Source organism: Charadrius vociferus, unplaced genomic scaffold (genome assembly GCF_000708025.1).
Source record: "Charadrius vociferus isolate BGI_N301 unplaced genomic scaffold, ASM70802v2 scaffold306, whole genome shotgun sequence".
In the NCBI taxonomy this organism is placed as follows: domain Eukaryota; kingdom Metazoa; phylum Chordata; class Aves; order Charadriiformes; family Charadriidae; genus Charadrius; species Charadrius vociferus.
Window position 1 is genome coordinate 4,022,755 of NW_009648963.1, and position 26,851 is coordinate 4,049,605.

General features: G+C 38.2%; 1 protein-coding gene across 1 annotated transcript in view; it reads right to left on the bottom strand.

Annotated features, from left to right (window-relative positions):
• GPR125 (G protein-coupled receptor 125) overlaps positions 1 to 15,997 on the bottom strand; it is a 76,095-nt gene extending 60,098 nt beyond the window's left edge. Inside the window, exons 1-2 of the mRNA XM_009887667.1 lie at positions 15,895 to 15,997; positions 14,143 to 14,240 (exon numbers count right to left, since the gene is read on the bottom strand). Coding sequence (XP_009885969.1) covers positions 14,143 to 14,240; positions 15,895 to 15,997 — 201 coding nt within the window. The remainder of the gene's footprint in view (positions 1 to 14,142; positions 14,241 to 15,894) is intronic.
• Positions 15,998 to 26,851: the final 10,854 nt, after the last annotated feature.

A 26,851-nucleotide genomic window follows, 5' to 3' on the forward strand; every position in this document is an offset into this window, starting at 1 on the left:
CTGCGGCGGCAGTGCGACCTGTCTGGGCCTTCCTCCGCCGGCCTTTCTTTGCCCGGGCCATTGCTCGTTCTCCCATGGCTGGTGTCTTTGGGCTCTCCCCCCTCTAAGTTTTGTAGAGCTGAGGGTCCCTTTGGCGCTTCGTGGGCCCTGTCCCCCCTTGGAGGAGCAGGGTGGAACGGCTTGGTTTCCCCCCCTTCTGCGTCCATGCCTCGCCTCTGGTCCCCAGCTCCAAATCCTTGGTCTTGCAGGAGGGACTGTTGCCATTAATGCTTGGTGGAGAGTGAGAGGGTCATCTCTCTCTTGAGCAGGACTGGGGAAGTGATCGTCCCCTGTACTTGGCACTGGTGAGGCTCCCCCTCGAGTGCTGTGTTCAGTTTTGGGCCCTTCACTACAAGCAAGACATTGAGGTGTTGGAGCGTGTCCAGAGAAGGGCTACAAAGCTGGTGAGGGGTCTGGAGGACAAGTCTTATGAGGAGCGGCTGAGGGAACTGGCATTGTTTAGTCCAGAGAAGAGGAGGCTGAGGGGAGACCTTACTGCTTTCTACAACTACTTGAAAGGAGGTTGTAGACAGGTGGGGGCTGACCTCTTCTCCCTAATGACAAGTGATAGGATGAAAGGAAATGGGTTCAAGTTATGCCAGGCGAGGTTTAGATTGCATATTAGGAATTATTTTGTTTTCACTGAAAGGGTTATTAAACACTGGAATAGGCTGCCCAGGGAGGTGGTGGATTCGCCATCCCTGGAGGTATTTAACAAAAGGGTAGACGTGGTACATGGGGACATGGTTTAGAAGTGATTTTGTCAGAGTAGGTTAATGGTTGGACTTGATGATCTTAAAAGTCCCTTCCAACCTCAACAATTCTGTGATTCTATGATTCTATCTCCTGCCCAGGTGCTAAATGGCTTCCAGTACTCTTAACACCAAGTATCTTGTGCTTGTAAGATGTTTGTCCTCAAATCATCCCCGTAAAATGAGGTAAGCCTGTTACTCCCACTTGACAGCCAAACAGCCAAAGGATGGAAAAAGTTATTCGGATATCATCAATCTCAAATGTTAAAAAAACCCCACCTGGCTACAATGTGTCTTTTCGTTGCACACTTGGGACTGCTTCTCTGGGTGTAGTCAGGTCATGTTCTCACATTTCTCCGCAGCCAGGACAGGCAGGCACAAATGCCTTTGTGCCAGTGACAGCTGAAATTCTCAATACGTTCTTTGCCTCCAGTAGGTGTGAGGATAATAAAAATAACTGTTACCTAACTCGCAATCAAATTACAAGAACTGGCAGCACCTACTTTAAAAATTTTAAGAGAGATTTTGCAGAACCCCTAGGAAGTTCTGGTCCCTAACCAAGAACTCACAATGCCCCATCCTTACAGAAAAGCACTGGCAAATAACACCTTGCAAAATACCTGTTGTTACACAGAAATGAAATTTTAGGCATTGGCAATAACAGCTGACAAAATGAGTCTTTACGAAGTCTTTAACCTAAGGTGTCCTTGAATAACATTGAACACTCAAGTTGCAATGAAGTTTTAATTGTAACCTAATGAATGATTACAGGCAAACAATAGAAATTGTAGATTGGGTCAAGTGGGAAAAGGTTACATTAATAACATCACAATAGCCTGGGCGTGTTGTATGTACTCTGTACCCACCATGATGTTTTCTCTCCTTGGTTGTGTGGCATCTTACAAATGGAGGTGGAACCTTTCCCACATACTGAAATTGTTGACCAGAATGCAAAGAGGACACAAGTCCTTGAACTTTAATATTAGGTTTGTGTCACTGAGTCACTCGGCAGGACCAACCTGATCTGGGTGAGATGCGAGGCCACTATTACACTTGAATTAAATTAGGTCAGGACGCAAAATGCAAAGTTGACAATGCCTTTGTGCTCTTACGCTGCTGTTGTCCCAACTGTAGGAAATGAGAGATTTAATTAGTGTAAAACTCACCCATGTAAAGTTAATTCTTCTGGGTTGGTCTTTGTTTTAAAAAAATTCAAGCTGCAGAGTGAATTTGTATTGGATCGGTGCTTTGTACCGTGGAACCCCATCGTTTTTGGTCTGGCACCAGGAGTTTTAGAGCTGGATTCATTGTATCAAACCACAGATATTTTTTTCCCTTAGAAGTAGTACTGGGATAAACAGCTCTTCCCTTTTGCTACTTTCTTCCCATAACCTTCAGCCATGTCAACAACATGAGGATCCAATTCCCTGCACAGCTACATAAAAAGTTTGTGCTGGGTTAAGGATCAACATGGAGATAGGGTGTACAGCTGTCTCTTCTTATGCCAGTTTAAACCATCGATCCCCACCAGAATTTTGGCTTGGCATCACCACAGTTTCAGCATAGCTAGTCAAGGTTGCACTTCAGTGCTACTGAAGGGAACATTCTCATGTTTTTCTGAAGCTCCTTGCTCCTCTCCCTTGTCTTGCATTTGTGGCAATGCATATGTTTTGACCCCATTAGTCTCCAGTTGTGTCATTGAGATGATCCACATGGTCACATAATCTAAACATGATGATGGAAGTGGTGAACTGTTGCTTCTGGTGACTGTGATCATAGATCATCTTTACTCTTGATTTTCCCATAATCCTGGAGGGACAAATTTCTTGGCACTGCTTTTTATCTTAACGTCATGCCCTATTGCTTTCCTTCTAATTTATAGATTCGAGTGTGTTACTCACTTTTGATGTTTCTGAACCATCTGCTTGTTCTTTCTACCCTACTGAGACCACCCCTACTAAGATCTCTAACTATGGATCCCAGTTGCAAAGCTCCTACAATTTTAAATGATGCCTCTGTTTAAACTGCTCCTATTGAAATCTTGTAGTGTTGTTCTCTGTTGATTTATATTCTCTTAGTTTGTCTACTTCTGCAGTGAATCTAATTCCAGGGCATATTGTTCCTCACCTGTTTTCAAAAAGCTTGAAGCCTTCAAGCAAAAGGTTCTTCTTGAAGGCTTGTGCTTTTACCCTCATCTTTCCTCTTTCATGCAAATTACTGCAACTTACATTCTGCGCCAAAGATTTGAAAATGTATTTTCTTACATTGACTCCGGAAAGCTCTTAATCCAAAACATACGTTCCACAGGAGTCACTTAACAGATTTCATGTGGGTTTTTTTTGAACTGCAATATACCTTTGTCAAGTTTATTAGATCACTACCTTTATTGTAGTTGTAGTGGTCCAAGGATATAAGGATAAAGTTACACTGTACATCTGCTTCAAAAACCGGAAAGTCCTGTTCCTCTTAGCTTTCCAACAACCCCTCTACCTGTAGGTTATATGCCTTCGCTCTTTTTCTACCTGTGGTGTTCATCTGATTGTTTAATAAACTGATTCAACTCAACAACTAAGCTAACCTTTGTATTTTGAGTTTAGTTTTCTGCTAGGTTATTGAGTTGAATCAACTCAGGGAAGGGTTAAAAGAGTGCCAGAACTGGAGGACAGCTAGGACACTTGTGAAGGGAGTGGAACCTCCCAACTGGGCAGCAAAGTAAACCATCCTAAGTAATTTCAAGAAAGACAAAGTTTGCAAAGGGAAGCAATATCTTTTCTTATAGTAGCTGATATAGCGGCAAAAAAGGAAGCAAGCTGTTCCCAAAACTTACTGGCTATAGCTGGGGCAGCAGCTACTCCATAATATTACCTCTTTCCACAATTCTTGCTTCTTTTTCTGAATTGAAAAAAAAAACCCAAAACTTTCTTTCCCTCAATCCCCTCATTCTCTGTCAGTGTTGGTAATCTGGTTGGTACTGGTAATGCTTTACTTGAGGTGAGGCATGTAACCTGAACTTTTTTTAATGTGCTTTGCTTCCAGATTGCAAACAAGTATACTTTGTCCTTTTCTGTAGTTTCCCTTCCCTTCATAAAATTTGCCACTAATACATTCAATATTGAAAAATAATTTTTTCTCTCTTCTTTCTAGTCTACTAATTGCTAACTTCTTGTGTCCAAGATATTAAGAAGAAGGGTGTGGGAAAGAGGGGAAGGCAAGGAAATTCTTATCAGTGTTTACGTGTAAACAAAGGTAGCTTTGGCAGCACTTCAAATCCTTCATTTATCCTCAGGACAGAGAGATAAATAGGAGCTTTTAAGTGATTTTTTTCTGTCTTTCATTCTGATTCTTTTCTTTGCTTACTCCTGTCCTTTGCTTTTATCAGTTCAGGTTTCACATCCCTGCACATTTTTCTGGGCTATCATCACCTTCACTGAAATGATTGCTCCCTAATTCTCCTTTCAGGGGACTCCCATGCTGCCCCTACCTTCATATCTTCTTTTTTTTTTTTTTCTTTTTTTTTTTTCTCACTGCCACTTCTACCTACCACATTTCATCTCTTCCCTTAATGGATTGGGACATCACCACTTATGTTTTGTTTGCTACAGCTATTGTCAAGGAAGAGGAAGCATTTGATTGCCCTCAGCTATGTCTGCAATACTGGGGTTATTTGCTATTCCAAGTACAGGGAGGTGATGATAACTGCTGGCACATGCTGGCTTGCTGTTGGTAACCACTAAATCCAAGCAGGCACAGAGTCACCTTTCCACAACAACTACTTCTTACGCAGCTGCAGAATGTAGTACTGTATCCCTGCCTCTGTCAGACAGTTCACTGAGTTACCTCAAGCTTGTGACAAACACAGGTATTCCCAGATGCTTGGCTGATGTTTGTCATGTTGGACATCTTCCATTCATTCTCAGAGAGACATGTTCTCTGCAAACCCTCTCCCCAATCTACTGCAGTCAAGGGTCAGAGATCTTCAGCGTCAGTAGTATAGCTGGGGAAAATACAGTTTTTAGATTCAGTTTGGAGTCTGAGGAGAAACACTATTTCCCTTTACCTGGTTGTTCTTTTAGGTAGGCATCAAGAATGCTTTGGCAGAATACCAAGCATTAGTTGGCTTAGTTTGTATACTTCTTATGGAAAACTTTTTGGAAATGCTTAAAAGGAGAATGCTCTCCAAGCTGTTTATTTAGAAGTTTCTGGGTTTGGTTATCAATAAATCCCAAATTAAGCCAGAATTAGACAGTGAAATTTTGTATTTTAAGACTTGCAATATCACCAGATGCACTTCTGCAGGAAGAACAGTCAGGCCTGGAAGGTTTTCATGCTTGATTTTCATTATTTTCTTTGCCTCGAGTGAAGGAAAAAAAAACAGAATACTGTGTGGATTCAGCACACTCATACAGGGATCTCACTCCTCGTCTGCTGTTCTAGTCTGTAACTGTAGCTGGAATATTGACTTTGAAATACTGTCCCATTTCTAAATTTTAGACAGCAATGTACACAGCTCAAAAAAACATCAAATATGTTGTGCAAGGTTTCTTTTTGACATGCAATTCCATACCCGCTTTTTCAGTGTTTGGCCTCCAAATAATTGTTTCATATAGTTTTGAAACCTCTTGGATTTCTATATATCTGATGTGAATTTTCAATAAAATAACAATAAAGCTATAGAAAGATATATTTGTGTGGAAGAGGAAGAGATAAATATAGTTTTCATACAACATTGCATTAAAAATTTTGCTAAAATGTGTAACTGTCATTTCAGCCCCTTTTGAAAAGATTGTCATCAGTTAGGCATTAATAAACTTACAGGCTTCCAAGCAGTAATCTACTAATAAAAATGGAAATCAAATAGTTTTCCCTCCACTCCTTGTTATACTTTGTCAAATAGTTTAGTTAATAGATGGTATAATGTAAGTAGGATCCAAACACGCAGAGTTGTGGGGAAAAATTAGTCGGGAAAAGAAAAAGCTGAACTACTTCATTACTAAGACATTGGTGAAAAGAAAGTGATGGTATTCCAAGACGGTCGTGATTATGTCTAGCTAGATAGATGGGGATTTGCACTGTTGTGTGAACAATGCACATGAAAGAAAAGCTGTCTGATGCTTAAGCAATTCAAATGTTTCAGAAGTTAAACTTCCTTAACATGAATACTTTGAAGAATTTCCTTCACTCCCAAATCTTATCACCTTAGATTTTACAGAACATTAACTCTAGAAAAGTCCCAATTTTATTGGCTGCATAATGGCGCCTGAAGCAAGAGATTCTCTTTGTCTTCCCTGCACAGTACCTTGAACTCAGGCAGAAAATTCAGAAGGAAAAAACAGAAGGGAAAAGGCTAATGTGATAGTTAAAGAAAGTAAAAAAGGCTACGCTGGCCAGAAGCAAGCGGCAGCTGAGTCCCACAATGACATGTGACTGTAGCTCCAACAATATCCTACAGGACTGAGCCAGGCCTGGGCAATAGTCAAAAAAGCAGAAGGGGAGGATGATAAGAAGCACATCTTGGCTCAGGGGTACCGCAGGCAGCTGGTGGAGCAGGAGTTACAGACATGTCGATGACAACAAGTAACACGTTGCCCTTGAGAGAGAGGGTTGGGTCCTTGCTGTCAAGTAACCAAGATGCTTCTACCCACTATATGGCATAAAGACACATGGCAGAGCCAGTGCCATGCAGAGATGCAAAAAAACCCCAGTAAGTGGTTAGGAAAAGCGATGTGTCTTCCCGTGGTGCTCCTTCCGAACTCAAACCCGTACCTTTCAGCAGGTGGAGCCACAGCAGTAGATTATCGCGTGCCTGCCTGGTTGCAGAGCTAGCGCTCCTGTCATTAGAGAAATGATCTTTGTGGCACCCTCAAGGACTCAATAACACAGACCAAACAATCTACCCTAGACTCGTGCTGGTCTTTTCTCCTAGTACATTTTATCCATAGGATTACTTTTAGTTCTGGCAAGCAAACACAAGCCATAAAAAATGAAGCAATAGGAAGCATAATAATTAATAGCAATTAATACATCATTATAGGTTTGCTTCTCAAGGCAGAAGGAAATGGGGAAAACAATGTGTTTTGATGTCAACATCAGCAGAATTTCTGGATCCTGCTTTTTGCGTACTTAATCATCCTGACATCTAGGCACTTTCATGGGAGTTTCGGCGGTGAGACTATCCAGGGAAAACTTTTTGTTCAAGCAGGCCCCACAGACTGCTCACTTTTTTTGTTGGTTTCAAAACATCATGATTTTATCTTGATAAACACAGTGAACATATTCCACATTGTGGTCTGTACTTCCCAGACATTTTTTTCAATTGAGATGTAATTATTTAATTTAGATTTCATTAAACAGTTATTATACATTAAACAAATAGTAACTACATACTAAAACATATTTGCAGAGTATTATGGCTATGCAACAGGTCCATATCAATTTCACAGTTATGAATCTATTACATAACTTTTAATCCTTGGTGAATGTTTAATAATCAGTATTCAAATAACATACATTAACTGTCCTATTAAATCTAAATTAATTGTAGCTCAGGGATCATTAATTTAAAAGGTTACCTATTTTCCCAGCAGATCTGATCTTTGTTTCATATTTTTCCATTAAAATTAGTGTTAAAGACAGAGTAAATTTGTTTCATTTAGAATATAGTTACTGGGTGCTCTGAATACCTGTGAATGCCATTCTGCCAAGCTTCTCTGCTAATAGCGATATTAAAGATACTCTCCCATTTTCTTTCAGTATTGATATTACCTGGAGATATTAAAGTATCACATAGTTGTTTAGGAAAAGTAATCCCTGTTGGCTGAAGGAACTGACATTCAGCAGTTCATTAAAATCAGTGAGTCAAAATTTGGCTGTGGGATTTGCATAGTTTGAGTTTACAAAATGACCAACGTTCAGGAAGGGACGTAAGATTGAATTTTTTCAAAATGCTCTTCTTTAAATGAATCAGGATCACTACAGAACTGATCTAAATGTGACTGTATCCCTTGCAGTCCTCTGCATAAGAAACGTGAGAAGCTGGAAAAAAGATGGACTGAGACTTTGGATTCTGTTATTTGATGAAGAGTGCACAGCCCTGAGCACTAACTGGCATCAGAGTGTTTGATCTGTGAACTGAGACGTTTCATTGGAGAAAGGGACAAGATTCCTTGAAATTAATGCCAGAAGAAACTGTTGAATACATAGTCTAACAGATAGTGTAAGAAGCCATCAAAAGCTCGTATTGAACTCAGTAAATGGTATCTGATTCAAACTCTCTAGAAAAATATTTCTGAGAACATCCAGAGCTAGCGAATCCATTGCTTCTTACTAATCTATTCCCAGTGACTGTTGACCTTCATTTTTTAAAATAAACGTACCAGTTTGAACTTTTCTGCCTTCAGTTATTTTTAAAAGCTAGTATAAAAACATTTTTCATCACCCCATATCTAATCCTCATGATTGTATCCGTACACCCTAATCACATCACCTCTCAGTATTTTTAAAGCCAAACTATCTCTGTCATACAGAAATCTTCCCAGCCCTTCCGTGGATCTTTTCTTCACTCTCTCCAGTTTCTCAACACCCCCAAAAAATGCAGTTGCCAAAACTGTTTACACTATTCCAATGCCATACAACTTGTTTGTTCCTACTTATCATTATTTCCAATGATTGTGTTTTGTTTTTCTGCCACTGCACATTGAGAATCAGCATTCAGGAGTGCACTGAACAGTCTGTTGTTTTGTAGATCTACCCTGACCTCTTCATCCTGTCTAGATATCATGCCTAGCTATATCTATGTATGTGGCAATATGTAGGTGCACGTAAATTTTTTGATACAAAGAGTACAGCAGGCTGCTTCACTTATTGCCTGTTAGTTTTGCATGAAAGACTCCATGTTTCTGAAGTCAAACGTTTGGTGTTCTGCTGACAGACCTATTGAATTGATGCTGTAATAACAACTAACATCCAAACCACAAGCACAGCAGAACAGTGTTCTGGCTCTTTTTCCTAAAACATTTCCCACTGAAACCTGCAATTTTCAAATTAGACTCATAGTGTAATTTAGATTGGAAGGGACCTCTTTATGTCATCTGGTTCAGCTCCAGCTCTGAGCAGGGCCAACTTCTATGTTACATCAGGTTGCTGTGGGCCTTACCTAATTCTGTACAAGTTCTTACCTGAGTTCTGTGCAAGTTCTTTCTGAGTGCCATGCAAGTTTGCCATGCTACAGTCATAAGGGATCAGTATTATTACCCCATAGATCTTACCCGTTACTGTCATGCAGCATTTTTTATTTCCAGAATTGAAATGAAAATGTTGGATAGTACCAAAACTGAGTCTTTCATGAGACACGCTAGAAACACTTCAGTGTAAGGAATCTTTAAATGTATTATTTATTGAAGCCTTACCTGGAAAAACATGTATCCTATTGTTAACATATAGCACTGATTTTCTTTAAACCAGAATGCCACTTGGTATGGTATTATATCACTCTGAGAATCTATGAAATTACCTCAATCATTCAAACTTTGTGTCAAGAAAGAATGAGCTCAAATATATTTAAAAGTTGTACTTAAAAAAAAAAAAAAGACAGATATTCATTTATATTTTTTCCCTGTTGATCAATTCAATCCTTTGTTGACCTTTGCTATACTTTTCCAGATTAAAAGTTCACACAGGTCATTATGCTTTGAATACTGGCACAACACTACTACTGCTTCTGTTCTCTGGAATTCATTCAGCTTTACAAGACACATTAAACTGAACATCTCTGAGTAAGAGAGATGCTTAACAGACCCTCCTTGGAGTCTCAGCCGCAAGCTAATTGAGCACTGGGAAAAAAAAAAAAAAGTATCCTTTATAGATGTTTTATGAAATTCTTCATGGCCACAGCAAAGAGACAAAATCAAATGTGTTATTTTTACAACACACAAGACTTCCAAATATGAAATATGCAGTTTTCACTGTATTTTCTCCACTCCTGTGCAGACCTGTTAAGTTTGTCCAGTAGTTCCTATTTTGCAGCTGGGCTGTGTTCTTATTCTTTTCCAAAGCCATGTTGTACTTTTTCTCCCACTCCATAGCAGTGGGTGCCAGATGTGTCAACTACCTACCTGTCGCTGGCAGGCAAAGTCACAGAACAGGCTGGAGGCTGGCATGATACGCCGCATCAGGTGAGTGGTCACAGGATTGCTGTTAAAAAGCACATTCCTGAAGTGCAGGCTAGTGTTGAGCCTCTCTGCCTACCTTCTTATTTGGTGCATAGAATCTTAGTAGAATTTGAGGCTGTATTTACTGCAGAGATAAAACAGTGTTGGTGAGGACTCTTCCACAGCTCCTTCCAGGGTCTGGGTCACCCGGTGCTCCCTCTCCCATGAAAGTTAAATATTGAGGGAGCTGATGGCAGTCACTGCCATAAAGGAGCGCAAGCCTCATAATCTTGCCCAGTTTGGGAAAATAGAAAATGTTTAAAAGGAGTTAAATTGTGTTAGCTAAAGAAATAATAAGAGACAGGTTTACTACCCTTTACATTGTTTAGCTGTTTGTGGCCGACCATTGAGTTCAAGGCCAAGATCCAAAAAGTTGATGACATTTAAGTAATAAATGTCTTTGTGGGTTAGTCCTCAGCTACTTAAGAACCAGATATTTCATGTTTCTCTGCACATTTCAAACACTGCCCATTTTTTTTTGTCTTCATAGGACTCAATTTTTGGTTTCTCAGATAAAGCCAGAGATTATATAATTACTGGCTCTTGCCAGTTATTTCTTACCGTACTGCCATAACACTGATGTTGTAGCCCTAGCTCTAGTTTGGCTGCAGCAGCAATCTTTCATCTCAGCTGATTCATGATCCAAAAATACGAAGCAAACAACAGTGCCAACATTTTACTTTACTGTCCGTCTCACCCTGAAGAAATACACACTTATGGAAAACAAGAAGTACAGGCAACAAGAGAGGGTATGGGGGTTGTGAGCCAAAGATGGAAGCCACTTCTCTAGTCCAGTTTAAGCAGAACTTTCTCCTTTGCCCACTAAAGTCATTTGTCGATCGAACTAGATTTTATTAGGCAAGTGTTACTGTTTATTGCTTAGTTTAATACCCATGTCCATTTCTTTGCCTCTGGAAACCAAGGGAAGGCTGAAATTATATTACAATTTAAAAGCAGAGAATAAGTGAGGGTCGAGGAATGATGAAGAAGAATTATAGGCCACTAAATTTAACTTCAATACCTGACAAATAACTAGAACAATTAGTAAAGCAAGAGCAGTCAGTATGTAAACAGCTTGAAGAAAATGCAGTGATAAATCGGTAACACATTTGGAAAAAGCACAAATCAAGTGAAACCAAACTAATTGGTTTCTTTGATGGAATAATGAATGCGTAAAGGAAAAGCAGTAGACACAGAATTTCTTCATATTAGTAAGACACTGATACTGGTTGCACATGGCACTCTCAGAAAGAAGCGAAATAAAGTTGGATTAGATGGAACCAGCATGAAATGAATACACAGGTAAATAAATCGAACACTGATAAACTTTATGAACTGTTGAGCTGGAAGCTGGGAGGAGATCAAAACCACTTTAGATGATCAAACATCTTACATAGCTCAATTTAGATGTGAAGGGGTTTTGTTTGCTTTTTTTAAAAAAAAGACCAAAAAATCCCCATAAAACAGCATCTAGTGTAAAAAACACCTAAATAAGGAAACTGAGCAGACCAGCAAAAATGACAGCCGTTTTGGTTCTGTGCCAGCACCAGAACAGCTTACATCAGCATCGTTTTTCTGCTACACAGCTGAGTTTCTTTATTTAGACATATTAAATACTCCAAAGCATATCTAAATAGAGCTTTGATTACTGCAAGATTATATCAAATTTATTTATTGACGTTGCTTCTGTTGACTGATATTTCTGTCCATTCATCTAAAAATTGCATGATTCATGAAATGTTTATGCCTTTTTGTTGTGACTGAGAAAATATGTCTAGTGACATCACATGTCTGAGAACTTTTACACCTTTTCATTTATAAAAGCTAATAAAGGTTCTTATAATTATTCTTTTGTTTTTACCACAGCAAATAGATGTGGTATTAGCAGTTATGGCCACCTATGCCTTTTGACACCTACAGGACAAAAAACTTGTTCTTGTCCCAAAAGCTGACATGACAAGAGACAACAGCTGGTAGAGACGTGAGAGCCCAAGATATCAGCGAGAGGTTTTTTGTAAGCCTTATAGACAGTAATTGTAGCAAGAACATCAGCTGCCTCATCGTAGTCAAGATTTTTCATAGCTATTAGAGGAAAAGAACATTTTTTAGAGTCTTAAAGGAGGATTACAGGTTAGTTTTGCAGATTCTTACAAGCCAGCCTTCCCAAGAAGGGCAGCACACACCTAAACAGAGAGTGAGTGAATCAAATCTGGCAATAAAACACAACAAATGTTTTTTAGATGTTAAAATAAAAACATAGAGTTGAAAGGAGACATCGGTTGTAGAAAAAGATTGAAATGCGGAGCATAGAGAATAACCAGATACAATTAACAGTCTTTTACACAAGAAAAAGCAAATACCATTAATTGTTAAATAGTTGGTTTTTTTCTGCCTGTACAGATTGCAGTAGTGTTTATTTTAAAGTATAATGAATAGAACCAGTAAGATATAGTCAGGAAATAAAATCCTAGTCAGTAGAACTTTTGCCACAGTCATTTCTGCACCCTTAATATAGTCCAGATTGCATTAAAGTTGGAATAAATGCAAAATTGCTTCTGACTTCACCAGGAATGGCTTTGCTCTCATAGTGCATTCTAATTTCAGCAGAGTACCACATGACTTGAATAATTACTTTTTAAAAGGGCAAGGATAAAATATCATTAGATAGATTGAGGTTACAAAATTGGGAGCTTATATTTAAAATAATAGAAAGATACTGCATTGAGTTATTTCAGTGGAAGTATCTCATGTAAAGATGCAAAGAATATGTTCTCCATAATGAATATTACCTCAAAGATGTTCTCCATAATGAATATTACCTCAAATGTGTGCACTAGTACAATCACAGTATTACCTTAAGATAAATTTAAGAGTTCAAAACATAACAAAAATGAATGGATTTAGTTTTTTTCCCTTACAACTCAGTTTCTAGGTCGACATGTTCACTTCATAGAAAAAAATGAAAGCAATGTTTAGTAGCCTACAAATACAAATATATATTAGATTGCAAATACTGCTTGCTGAGAACAAAATAGAGAATACAGGCAAATTACAAAGGGGAAAAGTTTACGATGAGCAGACTAGACAGCATCCAAGAGTAACTGTGGAGTTGCTGTTACTGGAGAACCACACAGCTAGAGTTGGTGCTGCAGTGTCAGAACAGAAGACATGAAGTATGTTAAATCAGTCTCACCAGGGAGTAAGGGCAGTGTAAAACTTCAGCTTCCAGTTCAGGGCCTACCACGATTTTTGAATACTCTGCCACTTAGGAAGCCGACATACACCAGTACCTCTTTCTGAAGAAGTGGTGCGCCAGGCACTTTTTACAAAAGTTACTGGGAAGGGTACACCCTGTATAATATCCCAGTTTCTACATTCCAGCTAATTGGCGTCTTGTTTGAGACATTAGTGTTTTGAAGCCACAAAGACAGTGCAGGATAGGGAGGGTTACATGGGCTCTGAAGTTTACCATTCTCCCTTGTAAATTATAATGGATTTAAATACTTACTTTCTACTCTAGAACTAAACCCATTTGTTATAGCATACCTAAACAGATATATTCATAAGTAACAATACTTTCCCTTTAAAGAACCCGACAGCATCTGATTTAGGGAGGTCTTGTCAGAGCTTATAGTTCAAAATATATTTTAAGGAATGTTTCCTAGGAGATGTGGAAGGATACTTTTTTTCCTTTTTAATTGAAGAGCTGAAGTATAAGCATTTATGTACAAACACACACAGATAAATAGTTCTCTGAGAGTTTTAAAGTGGTTTTCAGATCTACCCCATAGAAATGCATTTGGGTACATGAACATAAGTAAGAATATAGAACAAGATTACGGTTATATATATGTCCTTTCTGAATGCCTCCCCTCCTCCCCCCCAAAAAAAAAAACAAAACAAAAAAACCCCAAACCAAACACAACAGCAACAAAAAAAAAAACCAACTGCATAAGGTGATGGGGGTTGTGTACTGCCCTGAAGTTGAAGAAATTTGAATTACAGCAGTATATGAAATTTCAGGCTCGGATACTTGTTGTTCATAATTACTATTCTCCAAGTACCAGTCTACAATGAGAAACAGAAAAGCCCAAACTTGGAAGATTTAAGTGAACTATCAGGGTAATTTATTTTCAGAGACATACCTCCCACAAATCTCTACCAGCAATTTTTCCATCAAAGAGGTACAGCTTCTTCTGAGGTGTAGCGAAGAGTGCCAGACAGTGGCCTGCTACACAATGGTCTAAACCAAGAATCAAAGATAATATCTGAGTAAGAGTAGGTGGCACGAAAAGGAAGATTTTAAACAGGCAGAACTATATTACTGGATGACATTTAGCCAAGGGAAATAGTACAATATGTATTAACTCAGTTTCATTGAGTTTAGTCAGTCTAATTGCCATTTGCAATCTGGAAGAAAGCATTTCTAACATAGTCATGATTCAATCCTCTTGTGGGTCATGTATCTAAGATCTGCAAGACTCTCAAAACATCTATGCTGCACTCAAAAAACCCCTGGAAAACTAGCTTTCCCAGATACTAGCTGTAGCAGAGGCCATCTACAATACAGCTGTGGACAGCTGTATGGCCATGGTAGCACCAACGTAAGTGCAGGCTTGCCATCCAAATATTTATGTGAATCTTCAGTAGATTACTCAGCACAATTGTTAGCACAATAACACCGCTAACAGCACTTAACCTAGTTAGCAGAAACTCCAAGCTCTGTACATGCACAGAGCTCATCATGACCTTCATTGTAGCCGAAATTTACTGCCAGAAGGAAGAGCATTACTCCTGACTTGCTGTTGAGATTCCGTTTCCTTAAAGTGGCTTCTTGTTCAGTTACTGGCTTTGCCCAATTTTGCATAGAGTGAACAGACTGAATTACATGCAATTTTCAGCTCTGGTCCACAGGACCTAAGCCTTCTCCAGCCATTAGTTTAGGCTGAGAGAAAGTTCATTTGCTCACCGGGGGTTCATATGCCTTCTTCTGAAACATCTTGTACTGATCACTGCCGCACACAGAATGCTCACATAGGTGGATGCACTGAATCCAACCCAGTATGTCAGTCCTTATGATCCTAGCTCAGAAATAGGCTCAATGAAAAAGTAATAGTACTAAAATCCTAAGAGAAATGGGAAGTTGGGATGATCTTCTCAGGCCATGACACCAGGCATAGGGAGGCAAAGCTGCATGAATTACAATTAATTTATTCATGACATAGGAAGAAAATAGTACTGAAGATGTCTGAAAAGACTTCAGCTTATGAAAACTTAAATTGTGTAATCCTAGTATGCTGGGATCTAATTATACATTTTAACATAGCGTTACCTTGTTTGTATAAGTAGCAGTGCGCTTACATAGGTATGTTCATCCGAATTTCACTTGGGCCTTCAGTTGCAATCACATAATTGTAAGTCGATGGTCTAATTTTACCAGGCTTCCCCACTTTTCCCACTAGAAAAAGCCCTTTGTAATCCACTACGGAATGATGACCATGGCCCTTAATTTCTGTGATACAAAGGTAGCTCCTGCAGAAGATTTTCACAATTGAGAAAGCTGAGCTCATCCAGCACCCATCCCCTTGCTTTCTCCACACCTCACCCACCAATCAGAGATGCAGTCAGATTTTATCTGACTCTCACCCGACAGGAAACTTAGTGTTCATATCAGCTTGTTTTAACTGAGAGCATAAGCACATCTAGTCCGCTTCACGTTGAATAATCTAATCCTTTGTGATTTTGGAGCTGGGTAAAAGAGCTGTAAGTATTAGCAAGTTTATATTTCTGGCTTAAAACACCCAGGGTGTTTGAGCTGACACTCTGCACATCTGCCTTGTTTAGGTAGCACTTGTCAGTGAAAGACTCTCATCCTCAGCATTTGTGCCCCAGATCACCTGGCAAGTCATCTTCAGAGTATGCTCCAATTTTCCCAGGCTCTTTTCTGAATAGGGTATGTACTGCCAGGAGAACAATGCTTTCTTCATAAACAACGCCCATGTTGACGACTGTATTGTTTATAAAACTCACCTGTTTTATAGTCAAGCAGTATATTAAACAAATGTGAAAATAAAATGCTTATTTTAGGGTCTTAAAGATTCACAGCAGAAGACCTCCTTCCTCTACTAAATGCAAATGCTATTAAAATCACTTTTTCAGCAATTAAAGAGCATTAGGTAGACTCTCAGTTAAGACAAATTTACCTCAAAAATGTATTCATCACTCTCTTCAAAAGTAAAGCCCCAAAGCAAAATGCACATAGTTGCCAGCAGCTTTAGTTAAAGCTAAAATTAGCCATGCTGATTAAGTGGATTTTGCATAACCTTAACCATTAATCCTTCATATTGGTCTTCTTTTCTTTGAAAAATCTTGAAGTACCAGTAACCTAAAGGTTTATAGACTCACTTTTTAATACTACTTAGTTAAGATTTAATCCTTTGTATAATAGTTAACATTGGCACCATCTTTTAATAGCCCAAGATTTCTAACGTGCACTTGCTGAACAAAACAGACATTTTAAATTCCAGGGAAATAATGGCAACAGACACAGAGCAGAAGAACTTTGATTTAAAGAATTAAAAAATGTACTTAGAAGAGATAAAATGGAACTAACACTAAATTAATCTCTCAGTTTTCACCCTTTCTTTAAATAGTGTTCTTTTCATGCTTAATTCTCTCCCCTTCCATTTTCTTTAACTCAGGTCCTTATTTTCTAACAGCTAGATTGCCTCCCACCTTACATGGCTAAGCAAGGCATAAATCACATTTCCCAGTGAGACCAATATGGAATTTGACTCCCAAGTCTCTTTTTTTGAAAGCAGCCACTGTTTTATAGATACTTCCTCTGAAGAGGCGAGATAGTACTGAGTCTTGGATCATTCTGTTGCTGTCAGAGGGAAATTAAATTGCCGCCTTTAAAAGTTGAAACTGTTCCTATTCTCAGATCAGGACAAGGAGGAATGAGGTAGGTTGTTCTTCGCAAAGTGGTGCGTCATTGCAAACTTGGCTCTTGCTTAGGGCTGATTCTGCTAACGGAGGGTGCTCTCCCTGAAGATTTCTCTAACACGTTTTGCTTCAGATTTGCTTGAGGCTAAGAGTGCAAATATTGTTAGTTACCCAAGCTCAGTCGACACCTGGAAGCTCATTAGTTTACCGTAATTCCTTTGTGTGCCCCAGCCCTGCCTCAGCGTTTCATAGCATTTGCTCATCTGCCCTTTTTTACAAAAGGTAATCAACCTTCACATTTGGTAATAATTGGCATTTTCTGATATTTATTTTTTTAGCACCAATAATTCAAAGAGAGTTTGGCAGCCTCAGTGATCCTGCTTCCTTCACTTTAGAAATAATTAACAGAAATCCAAAAAATGAGTTATTATCGGTAGCTGGTAATTATAGTTCACACCTCTGTTTTGCCAGTCAAACAATTCAAAAAATCAATTATGAGACAAATTATTAATTAATCAAGCACTAAACATTTTTACTTTTTTATATCAGTTAGGCTTTTTTCTTCTGTGTTCAAACATGAATTCATTAATTGTTTTAAACATCACTTCATCAGCAGTAAACTCAGAGCAGCTGACAGTTGTGTTTTGTTTATATATTTGATCAATATAACTAGCTGAAAACTTTCAGATCATTGATTATGTCATGTTCTGCTGAGTAATTGGCCAGTAAAACTGGATATTTGGAAACTGATGACTTAGTGGTTCAAGGGTCAGTCCAGTAAGAAACTGTAGCTGACTGAAACAGACTTTCTTTTCCTCTTTGTCTTTTTCTTCAGTAGGTGGTCTTTTGGATGATCCATGATCACATCTCCAGTCTTCATGATGTTTTTCCTCTTTATTAATGGCAGGTTGTTGTTCCATAGATCACCTTACTCTGCTGTCTGTACTGCATTGTGAAAGTATGAGCAGTGGTATTCCAGATGGAGAGCACAGTGACATTTATAGTTTTCTTCATGTTTTCTTTCTGTCCTTTTTAGTTATTAATGACTTTGTCAAACTTTCACCTTCATAGCTGAAATTTTTTACGTATGATCATTGACCAAAGGTCAGTTTTATCCTCGGTCACTTATTAAGTTTTAGGAAAAAAAGAACTTCATCCAGCTTTCTGATGTTAAGTCATGTAACAGTTTGCTTGTTCTTACATGCAGGGTTGTGGATTTTTTCTTACAGAGCTTTATATATCTGAAGACTTTGAAATTTATCTCAGAGAACACTTAGTATAGACATGTTCTTTTCAGTGCTTTATTACCAGTCTATTCCTATCTGGTAGAGTTATACAGATTAGCCAAGCTATGTCTCTTTTTCAATGGTATGGGCCATGTGGGGAAAGAAGTAGAACTTTAAGAAACAAACAAAATGATGAGATTGCTAGTGTTTGGAAGCTTCAATTTTTTCCTCACCTCTTGGTGAGGTTCCTGTCTCAGAATAAATGCATGCAAACGTTTATCTCACTAAATGATGCAGTGACTTTGCATGGGAAGCCAGCACCTAGGAGGGACTCCACAATGGTCAAAGAATCATGAAGAGACATAGTGCCTGAAGAAGTGAGTGGGATGAGTGAACTCATGGGAGGTTATAAGTATCAGATGCTGTGCGTCGAATAATGGCGTTGCTCCATAGATTTCCCTGAATTAGGCTCAAATAACCAAACAAATTTTTTTGACTATTTCCAGCTTTCAAAAATACTTTCTTTCATTTATCATAGTGATGAATATCTACACTATATACGCACAAACATAGTTTCAGAAGAGTTTATATTCAAGTTTTAATGATTGTTAAGAGGATAAACTTTAAAGTGCTGGGTGGGCAATAACAGAGATAAACTGCAGTGGAAAAGTGTAGCAGTTTTTTGATGCTGTCCGATGAAAAAGCTATTGTTTGCAGATAGATTTGGCACATCTGTTAAAATTCTAGTCCTACAGCCAAATACTTATCCACCCTTTTAGTGGATTGTGATCACATCTCACTTCAAAAGCAGTTATAATTATGTCTTTTATAAAATCACCTCTTTGCTTTACAGATTCCAGGAGAAATTTGAATGATAAAAAGGTAATCTCTAATGTCATTACAGTCTTCGTGTTTGAATTGGTTGTATACTGAACACAAGCTTTTAGGATTTCTTTGTCCACAGGAGCCGAGATTCTGTAGTATTGACTTTAATAGGCAATCATTCAACTTTTAAACTTTTAAAATACAACACAAATTTAGTACAGAAAACTTGCTATTGCAAAGTTATGGATGAAAAGATACGTTTCAGCATCCACTCAGCAGTACATACAGGTTACTGCATACAAAATGTTGAGAAGGACAGAGCTGGGATAGATGATTTTGAGTTTCGGGTCTTCTTTCTGACATTTTAACATTTGAGTTATAAAGCTCTGTTAATGTCAGTTTTTGAAGGAATGTACAAGGTTTCATATTCTGTTGAGCATTTCTACAGACATGCTTTCCAGAACAAAGCAGCACTGTAAACTTACTTTCAGTATGTGCGTAAATATAAAAGACAATTAAAGTTAACAAAAAACCCTTCTAGCTTCCTTTTTTTATAACTGTATTTTGCAAAGCAAAACATTTATATCTGCAAATTTTCCTAAGTCTTCGGGAACGTGCTCAGTGCCAGATAGCTCTGCAGTAGATGTGAGAGGATACAGACAGGTATTGTCCCCTGAAAACGACATTTGCCTCATGAAAGATCTAAGCATTTTCCTAATCCTGATATTGATCTTTTGTATGGCTTTTGAGAAATCATTTCTCTTTTCTCTAGGGACTCTGTTCTCCTTTGTAGTCTCTTTTCAGGGACAGAGAACGATCTGTGCATAACAGCACTGGAATCTTTTCGCACTGGAATGCTTATTGTATTGTGGCAGGAAACAATTGGTATCAGCTGATTTTTTAAGGATTGTTTGTCTTTTGACAGTGTTATTTCCTACTTATTGCGTTCTCTTTGCATTGTTCCATCTGTGAACTCTTCTCATTTAAAAACTCAGCACATTCAAGGGAAAAAAAAAATATTTTAAAAGTTCAAAAAATGAATATCACCCTTTGTTTAAATAGTGGAGAGAATAAACCAATGCCTAGAGAAATTAATGGAGGTAAAGTATTCCATGCAAATAAACAGATATTGCCAGAAACAAAAGTTATACTAGTCACAAGATCTTCTCTTAAGTAAATATTCCCAGCTTGCTTTGTCATGCTGACATTCTCATCAAACTTTCCTGGGAGAACAAAGGTTTTGTTTTGTTTAAACCTTCTCCTTGAATAGCGAAGGTATGCTTAAGGCACTAGTCCAGCTGTATAACAATCGCAGCTTTATAACCAATAGCACATGACAGAGCATGCTGAGAGATACACATCTTGGGTCTGTTCTAGGCATCGATCCAAGACACTGCTGTAATTGCGAGAGAAATACAGAACCCGTGGTCTTTAGAAAACCCTTAGAAATCATATATAGCATATGTTAATGAGGAACTGGCTAATCTTGATTGGGAGAGGGAGAGAGAAAGGAAAAAAAAAATCCCAATCCCTTTTGCAATACCCATTTAACATCCCATTGCCATAGTGGAAGTTCAGCTTTGTTGAAAGACGACTGAGAAAATAGCTTTTAAAATATCAGTTCCAGTTACATGAAAAAAACCCATTTTGTTAGTGGAAAAAATGTGGGTACCATTCGTGTATTATATTTTCTTCTCCTTTTATTCAGGTTGATTAAATGTTTTCTTTTGGTGAAGGCTAAGACCTGTTCCAAATTCCAGTGACTTCAATGGAAAGCTTGAGTTGATTTTGTTTGTAGAGGCTGTGTCCAAATAAAGTCCAAAATCGGAATCTTTTTGTATTCTACTTGCTGGAGGTGTGATAGGATTTTCATTTTTCCATTGCACTCTGAGGAATTCCCCACTAATACATTTAAAAGGAAGAAAAGAGTGAATATGGAAAGATGGAGTTTAAAAATCAGAGATTATTATGACTTTTTAAAATTCTTTTTTTACTGTTGAAAACTGACAGATCCATTAGAACCAAGATATTTTGTCAAAATGCAGCATTGCATTTTTATCACTTATTACCAGTAAGATATCCAGAATGCCAAAAAAAGGAGAAGAACATGTAAATTCAGTGTAGGATAGCCAATACATGCTGCTTAGGACACACATCTGGTTAGTGAGAAACACACATTCTAACCAGACTCAGGCAAAGTAAGAACTGGACTCTTTTTTTGCAAATACTTCAGCTAACACCTCTAATAACTATTGCATCTATTCCTCATTGGTTTGGACCATGAGTCTGACTGCTTTTTTCTTTTCAATCTCAAATTTGTCTGGTGTGGATCAGAAGTGTCTGAAACATGAGATTTCTGCAGGAAGAAATCAAGATAACTTTAGCTTCTCCAGACGCTGAAGGATCAAATCAAAATTGGGACACCAATGGCACATGCTTGTCAGCATACCTCTTGCTATACCTTTTAAGATTCATTAAAATTTGGACTCAGTATAAGCCTTGGAAGAAATACGCTTTACATAAGCTCAGTGGAGAACTTGTTAGAGTTTGGTTGTGTAATCTGCCAAGGATTCAGTCCACTTTGAGAACGCTTCAGCCCCTCTCAGCTTCTTTGTGTTAACTGGATTGGGCTGTTCCTGCAGAGATTGAACAGGCTCCATGCTAGAGTTCAGCGGCCAAACAAAAATTTCCCTGCCATTTTCCTTTTGCTGCCAAAGATTGATTAAAAAACAAAAACAGCAACAAAACAAAACAAAACAAACAAACAAAAAAAAACCCCAAAATAAACCCCCAGACGCTAAGATCAGGAATGCAGGCCAGAAGCAGAGTATAAAAATAATTTATAATCAGTAGAGCAAACTCCACTGCAGAACTTGGAACTCGACATAAAGTTACTCAATCTTTGGCAAGGAAACAAATGATTGAAACCAATGACAAGCTGTAGTAATAGTCCACATAAAAGGTAATGGCTTTCTATCACTACAACTTCTTCCCTTGGTTCAGGCTGAGAGGAAAGAGATGTGTGTAGCAGCACCACCAGCAGAGAGTTTTTAAATACATTTAATAAACTGCTATATATATTCTGCTAAAATAATGGTAGTTTACAAAATCTACTTTTCAAAGGCTAAAAAATAAAAAGTTGCCTGTGTGTCCCCTATCCCATCTATGTCATAGATCACGATGTAGTCTTTCAATTACATAAACACCCGCTATTTTTCTACAGGCCTCCATGAGAATATAAGGAACCAGAAACGTTTCTGGGATCTTGGTGTGTGTGTTCACCCAGTCTTCACATCCTCACATCTGTAGCTGTTGCCTCCTACTGGCTATGGGTCACTCAGGCAGCCAAAAGCTGTAGTACAGTGACCACTAGTAGGTCTATCCCCCAGCCTAGTTTGAAAGAGGCAGTTAAGAGAGAGAGATACGAAGGAGCTGGATAGAAAAATAGACTTGCTTACCCATGAAGTCCACTTTTTTGTTGTGTGCTTATAAAATTCTTTAGTGTTTCGTCAGAAGGGGAAAGTGTGTATGATTTTAGCTATGCTGTGCAACTGTTCAATTTTCTCTGTGCCAAGCTAGAACGTGAGGAAAGATCTAAACAGCTTAAATTGAATGAGATACTGTATTCATTCGTGTGACTTCTTTGTTAAGTAGACAACCTCTCTGATGATAAAAAGGTCAGTGCTGCACCATTATACCTACTGTATCCTTTAATCTTTTTTTCTATTTATGTGTTTAAATCAAGCAAGAGAGAACTATGTTAAACAGTTGTATTGATTTTTTTCTTTTGATTCTATTAGTTTAGCTTCAGGGTCAGGTACATGTTTTGTGATATTCCCAGAATAACATAATCCTGCGACATCACTGCACATCTGAAATACCGTTTGGAAGACCAAAAAATATATATATAAAGCACAAGTTGTTTGAAAAATAACCTGTATTTACTGAATCCAAATAGGTGTTTGGATTACTTTGTCAAATTAAAGTGCTGCTGTACTACTTATCTCCCTTTCCAGGTGCAAGCAGTAGTGTTCACTAATATTTTGCAGGATAAAAATGAAGAGTACAATGGATAGTATTTCTTGCAAAAGGAAAAAATATTTACAGCATAATGGTGTAGCACAAATCTTTTGAAAAGTAATATCAACTACTGTCTCTCATAGTGTGCTGCTGCTTAATAGTAGATAGTTCCATATTGCTGATATAGGGAAGTGAATTTTATATAAATGCACTAATATAATGGGATTTCTTAATCCTGACTGGTGGAAGAAGCTTTTCAAGCGTATTTGCTAAAGTCATAGTCAATGTCATTAGTCATAGCCAGTGACATTAGAAACAGCATTTCTATAAGAAAGGAAAATGAAAGACAGTTTCACTGCTATAAAAACTAGTCACACTATTTCTAGCTAATTCTGAAAACAAAATGTGGGACTTTACAGGACTTAATACATATCATAAATGTTGAAATCGTTTGGTTTAGTCAATATATCTCCAGTATAAAATTGGTCTGAGCAGAATCCTTTCCTACTTTATTCTATGTATGTGTTTGAATACATAATAAAAAACGTTGAAATGAAAAAAAAAAAAACCAACTTAAAAAATGTTAAGAATTTTTCTAGGTTATTAGTGTTCTGGTGAGAAAGCCTGTATAGAATTGAGGGGGAAAAAAAGTTCTTCTGTGATCATTCTGTTTTAAAACCAGGTCTATCTGAGGGTTTTAATTTTTGCTTTTTTGTGGGTTTATGCATCTTATTTGAAGCATTTCCCATGGTACCGGCATATGTAATGTGTCTCCTCTGAGCATATTCTCTGGTGCCTAATATTATAGTTGGACCTACTTTTCAGGCTTTCCATCAGCTGCAACACCAATATCAGTCAATTCATTCATTCAGCCATGTATTCTCACAAATGTTAGTTTTTCGTCACATTTGGTTGGCGCTGGCTAGGGATTTCCACTGGTATCAGTGGAGGGTTGATAGCTTCATCCTCCCTGAAGCCATTCAAACTTCTCAGCAGCGTTTTTAGCCACTGTGTGATGTGATGGGAGCACACACCTCTGCATCCCGTGAGCGCAACGGCAGCAGGGGCTGCGGGTGGCTGTGTGCGTGGGGTGGGGGCTACAGTCTCCGCAAGCTCTGTCCTGCTTTGGCTTCTTCTTGTTGATGGCGTGGGGGCCAGAAGCAAGCAAAAAAAAAAAGAAGTCAGTGCTGTGCTGGGAAATATGTAAGTTGTGAATGCTATAGTGAGAGAATAATGCAGACATCACCTATATAATCTCCCAAGAATAAAACCCAAGTGATATGGCAGGTTCTAAGGGTAAATATGATTTAGCTGTTAACAAGGGAGAAGTTTCAGAAGCATCAAAACAACCAGATAGTGGGCCCACATTTTCAAAAGAGTCAAATTTGACCTCTAGATTGGTATTCATGTGGACACTTAAATGACGTTTGAGAGAGGTAACCCTTGGATAAGGTGCTGGGATTTCCAAGTGTACATACTGTAAAAATGTGGGGCATACTGGTTTTAAAGCAGAACTTTATGCAGTGAAGATTTGTGATTATGCATATGTGATTTTGAAAATTCAGCTGCGTAGTGAAATAGCCTACATATTCATGACATAAATAGGGAAACTATGCTGCTTTCACAGACACGTAAGACTTCTTTGCCTTATTTTTTAAAAATGTTAACAAGTTTAGTTTAAAACCATTCAGATGTGTCATTCTAACCAGTTGCAGCCAATCTGATTAGGTACAGCAGATGTTTTCCTGGCAAAATCATATCAAGCAAGTTTGCCAGTAGGTAGCTCTGCAAATGTCTTGAAACTCTGAATTTCTGGAAAACATAGCAGCTCTCCCTAAAACATCAGTGAAAGGCTGCTGTCTCAGCAAACAAGTTGTGTTCACAAGGGACCAGGGGGTCTGTCTTCTGGCATTTTTTATGTTGGTTTTCATATATATATATATATATATATATATATATATATATATCTATATCTCCTTCTTTTTTCATCCTGACTTTTTTGCATGATGGCTCATTGTTTTTAAGCTTGTTCACTTAGAAGACGAGCAATCCTGAAGGGTGGAATGGCAGGACATGCCGAGATATAAATGAACAGAGCATGGTTTTACATGAAAGGGCTTTTGCCAGGTTTTCTACTGAAGTGTGCAAATTTAAAGCTGTGGATCAATGCCCCGCTCTCTGCACACTCAGTGTTCGGTCACAACGTAGTGACAGTGACAAACTCCTGAGCGGCAAAGCCCACTTAAAAATACTGTATGGAGGCACTCAGCAATAAAGGACGATGCCTTCAACAGCTAAGAGCTACCAAGGACTTTTGAAGACTGATGACCAATCTGGAATATCACTTTACATACATACTATACATCTGAATGATGTGCCATGCAGAATTGCCAAAACTCTCTCTGGTACAGGGAGTGATGTAACACTGGTTTGGTGCTGGGCTATAGCTCGTGTAGAGTTACTCCCAGCAAGATTAATTTATGTGAGCTCCTTGACTGGAATTAACTTGCTCACAACTAGCTTTAGCTCTTCAAGGTATTGTGCACATATATCTGGTATTGGAAAGCTCATAGCAGCTGGCATTACATCGGTAGTTTCCTCAGCAATATCAAAAAATTCAAGCTGCATGATGCAATTACCAGAAGCAGTGGGAGAATATTATATTTCTTCAGTCTCATGCTTTTTTACTGTCTTTTAGCCAGTGGGTCACTGTTATGTCATTCACTTCATGAAAGACAGCACTCTCTTTGTTAAATGGATGGCTTACTTTTAAGTTTTCTTCCAGGAAAAAAATTCTGTAGCTCTAACCAGCTGACTGATAGTCTGTTTTTCCAGTGCCCAGACTAAATGCAGAAGAGAGCTGATGGTTATAGAGCTGCTTTAAGATGAGTCATTACTTTGCTTAATCTTTAACAGTTTTACCCAAATTTCACTGGTTTTTCCGCTGCTCAGTTACAGATTCTTGCCTAGTTTTCCTGATGTTCTGATTTTAAATCTCTTCTAGCATTACAGCTCTCCATTTTTTTACCTGTTACCATCTGTTGATTTTTTTACCCAAATACTATTCTTCTGTCTTCTAAACTGAATCTCATTGCAGTATTCTGCCTATGTTTCTAATCTTCCTGTGACCCCTTGTATTATTTCTCCATTTTCAGCAGTGTGCTCGGCTCCTCCTAGTTTAATAGATCTGCAGATTTCATTAATGTACCATTTACTCCCTCTTCTAGCTCATTATTGAAGCTATTAAATGAGATCGGAAGTAATACTAATCTTTGTGTACCGCACTAAATGCCTCCCTTCAAAGTTATTGTTTATCATTACCCTTCATTGTTTGTCATCACCCTTCATTTCAGTCAACATGATAGTTCATTTCCAATTTGATTTAAGTTTGGGAACAGAATTTTGACACATCGGAGATGGGAGAAGAAAAGCTAATCAACAATCCAGCAGAGGCTTCTAATTAAGGCTCAATTTAGAGGATCAAAGTTAGGAGTCCTCAACTGCAGCCACAGTGTGAAGTGGAAACTGTCTCCATAACATAATTGAGAACACCTTAAGCTCAGTGCTAAAATATCCTAAAAAAAACCCCAGTATACTGCAAAAAATCAGACATGTGATGGTATAGCTTCTGCTCTCTATTCATTAATTTTGTATTACTATTAAAAATCAAGTTTGTCTGGTAGACTTGAAAGTGTTTTAGTAAATTTGTTTTCTCAATAGCTGTTCCATTATGTTGCCAGGGAGGGAAGCTAAATTTATGAGTAGCAATTTCAAAGACAACTCACAGAATATGTGAACTTCTATCTTTGGCTGTTCCAGAGACGTACAGTCTTGCTTC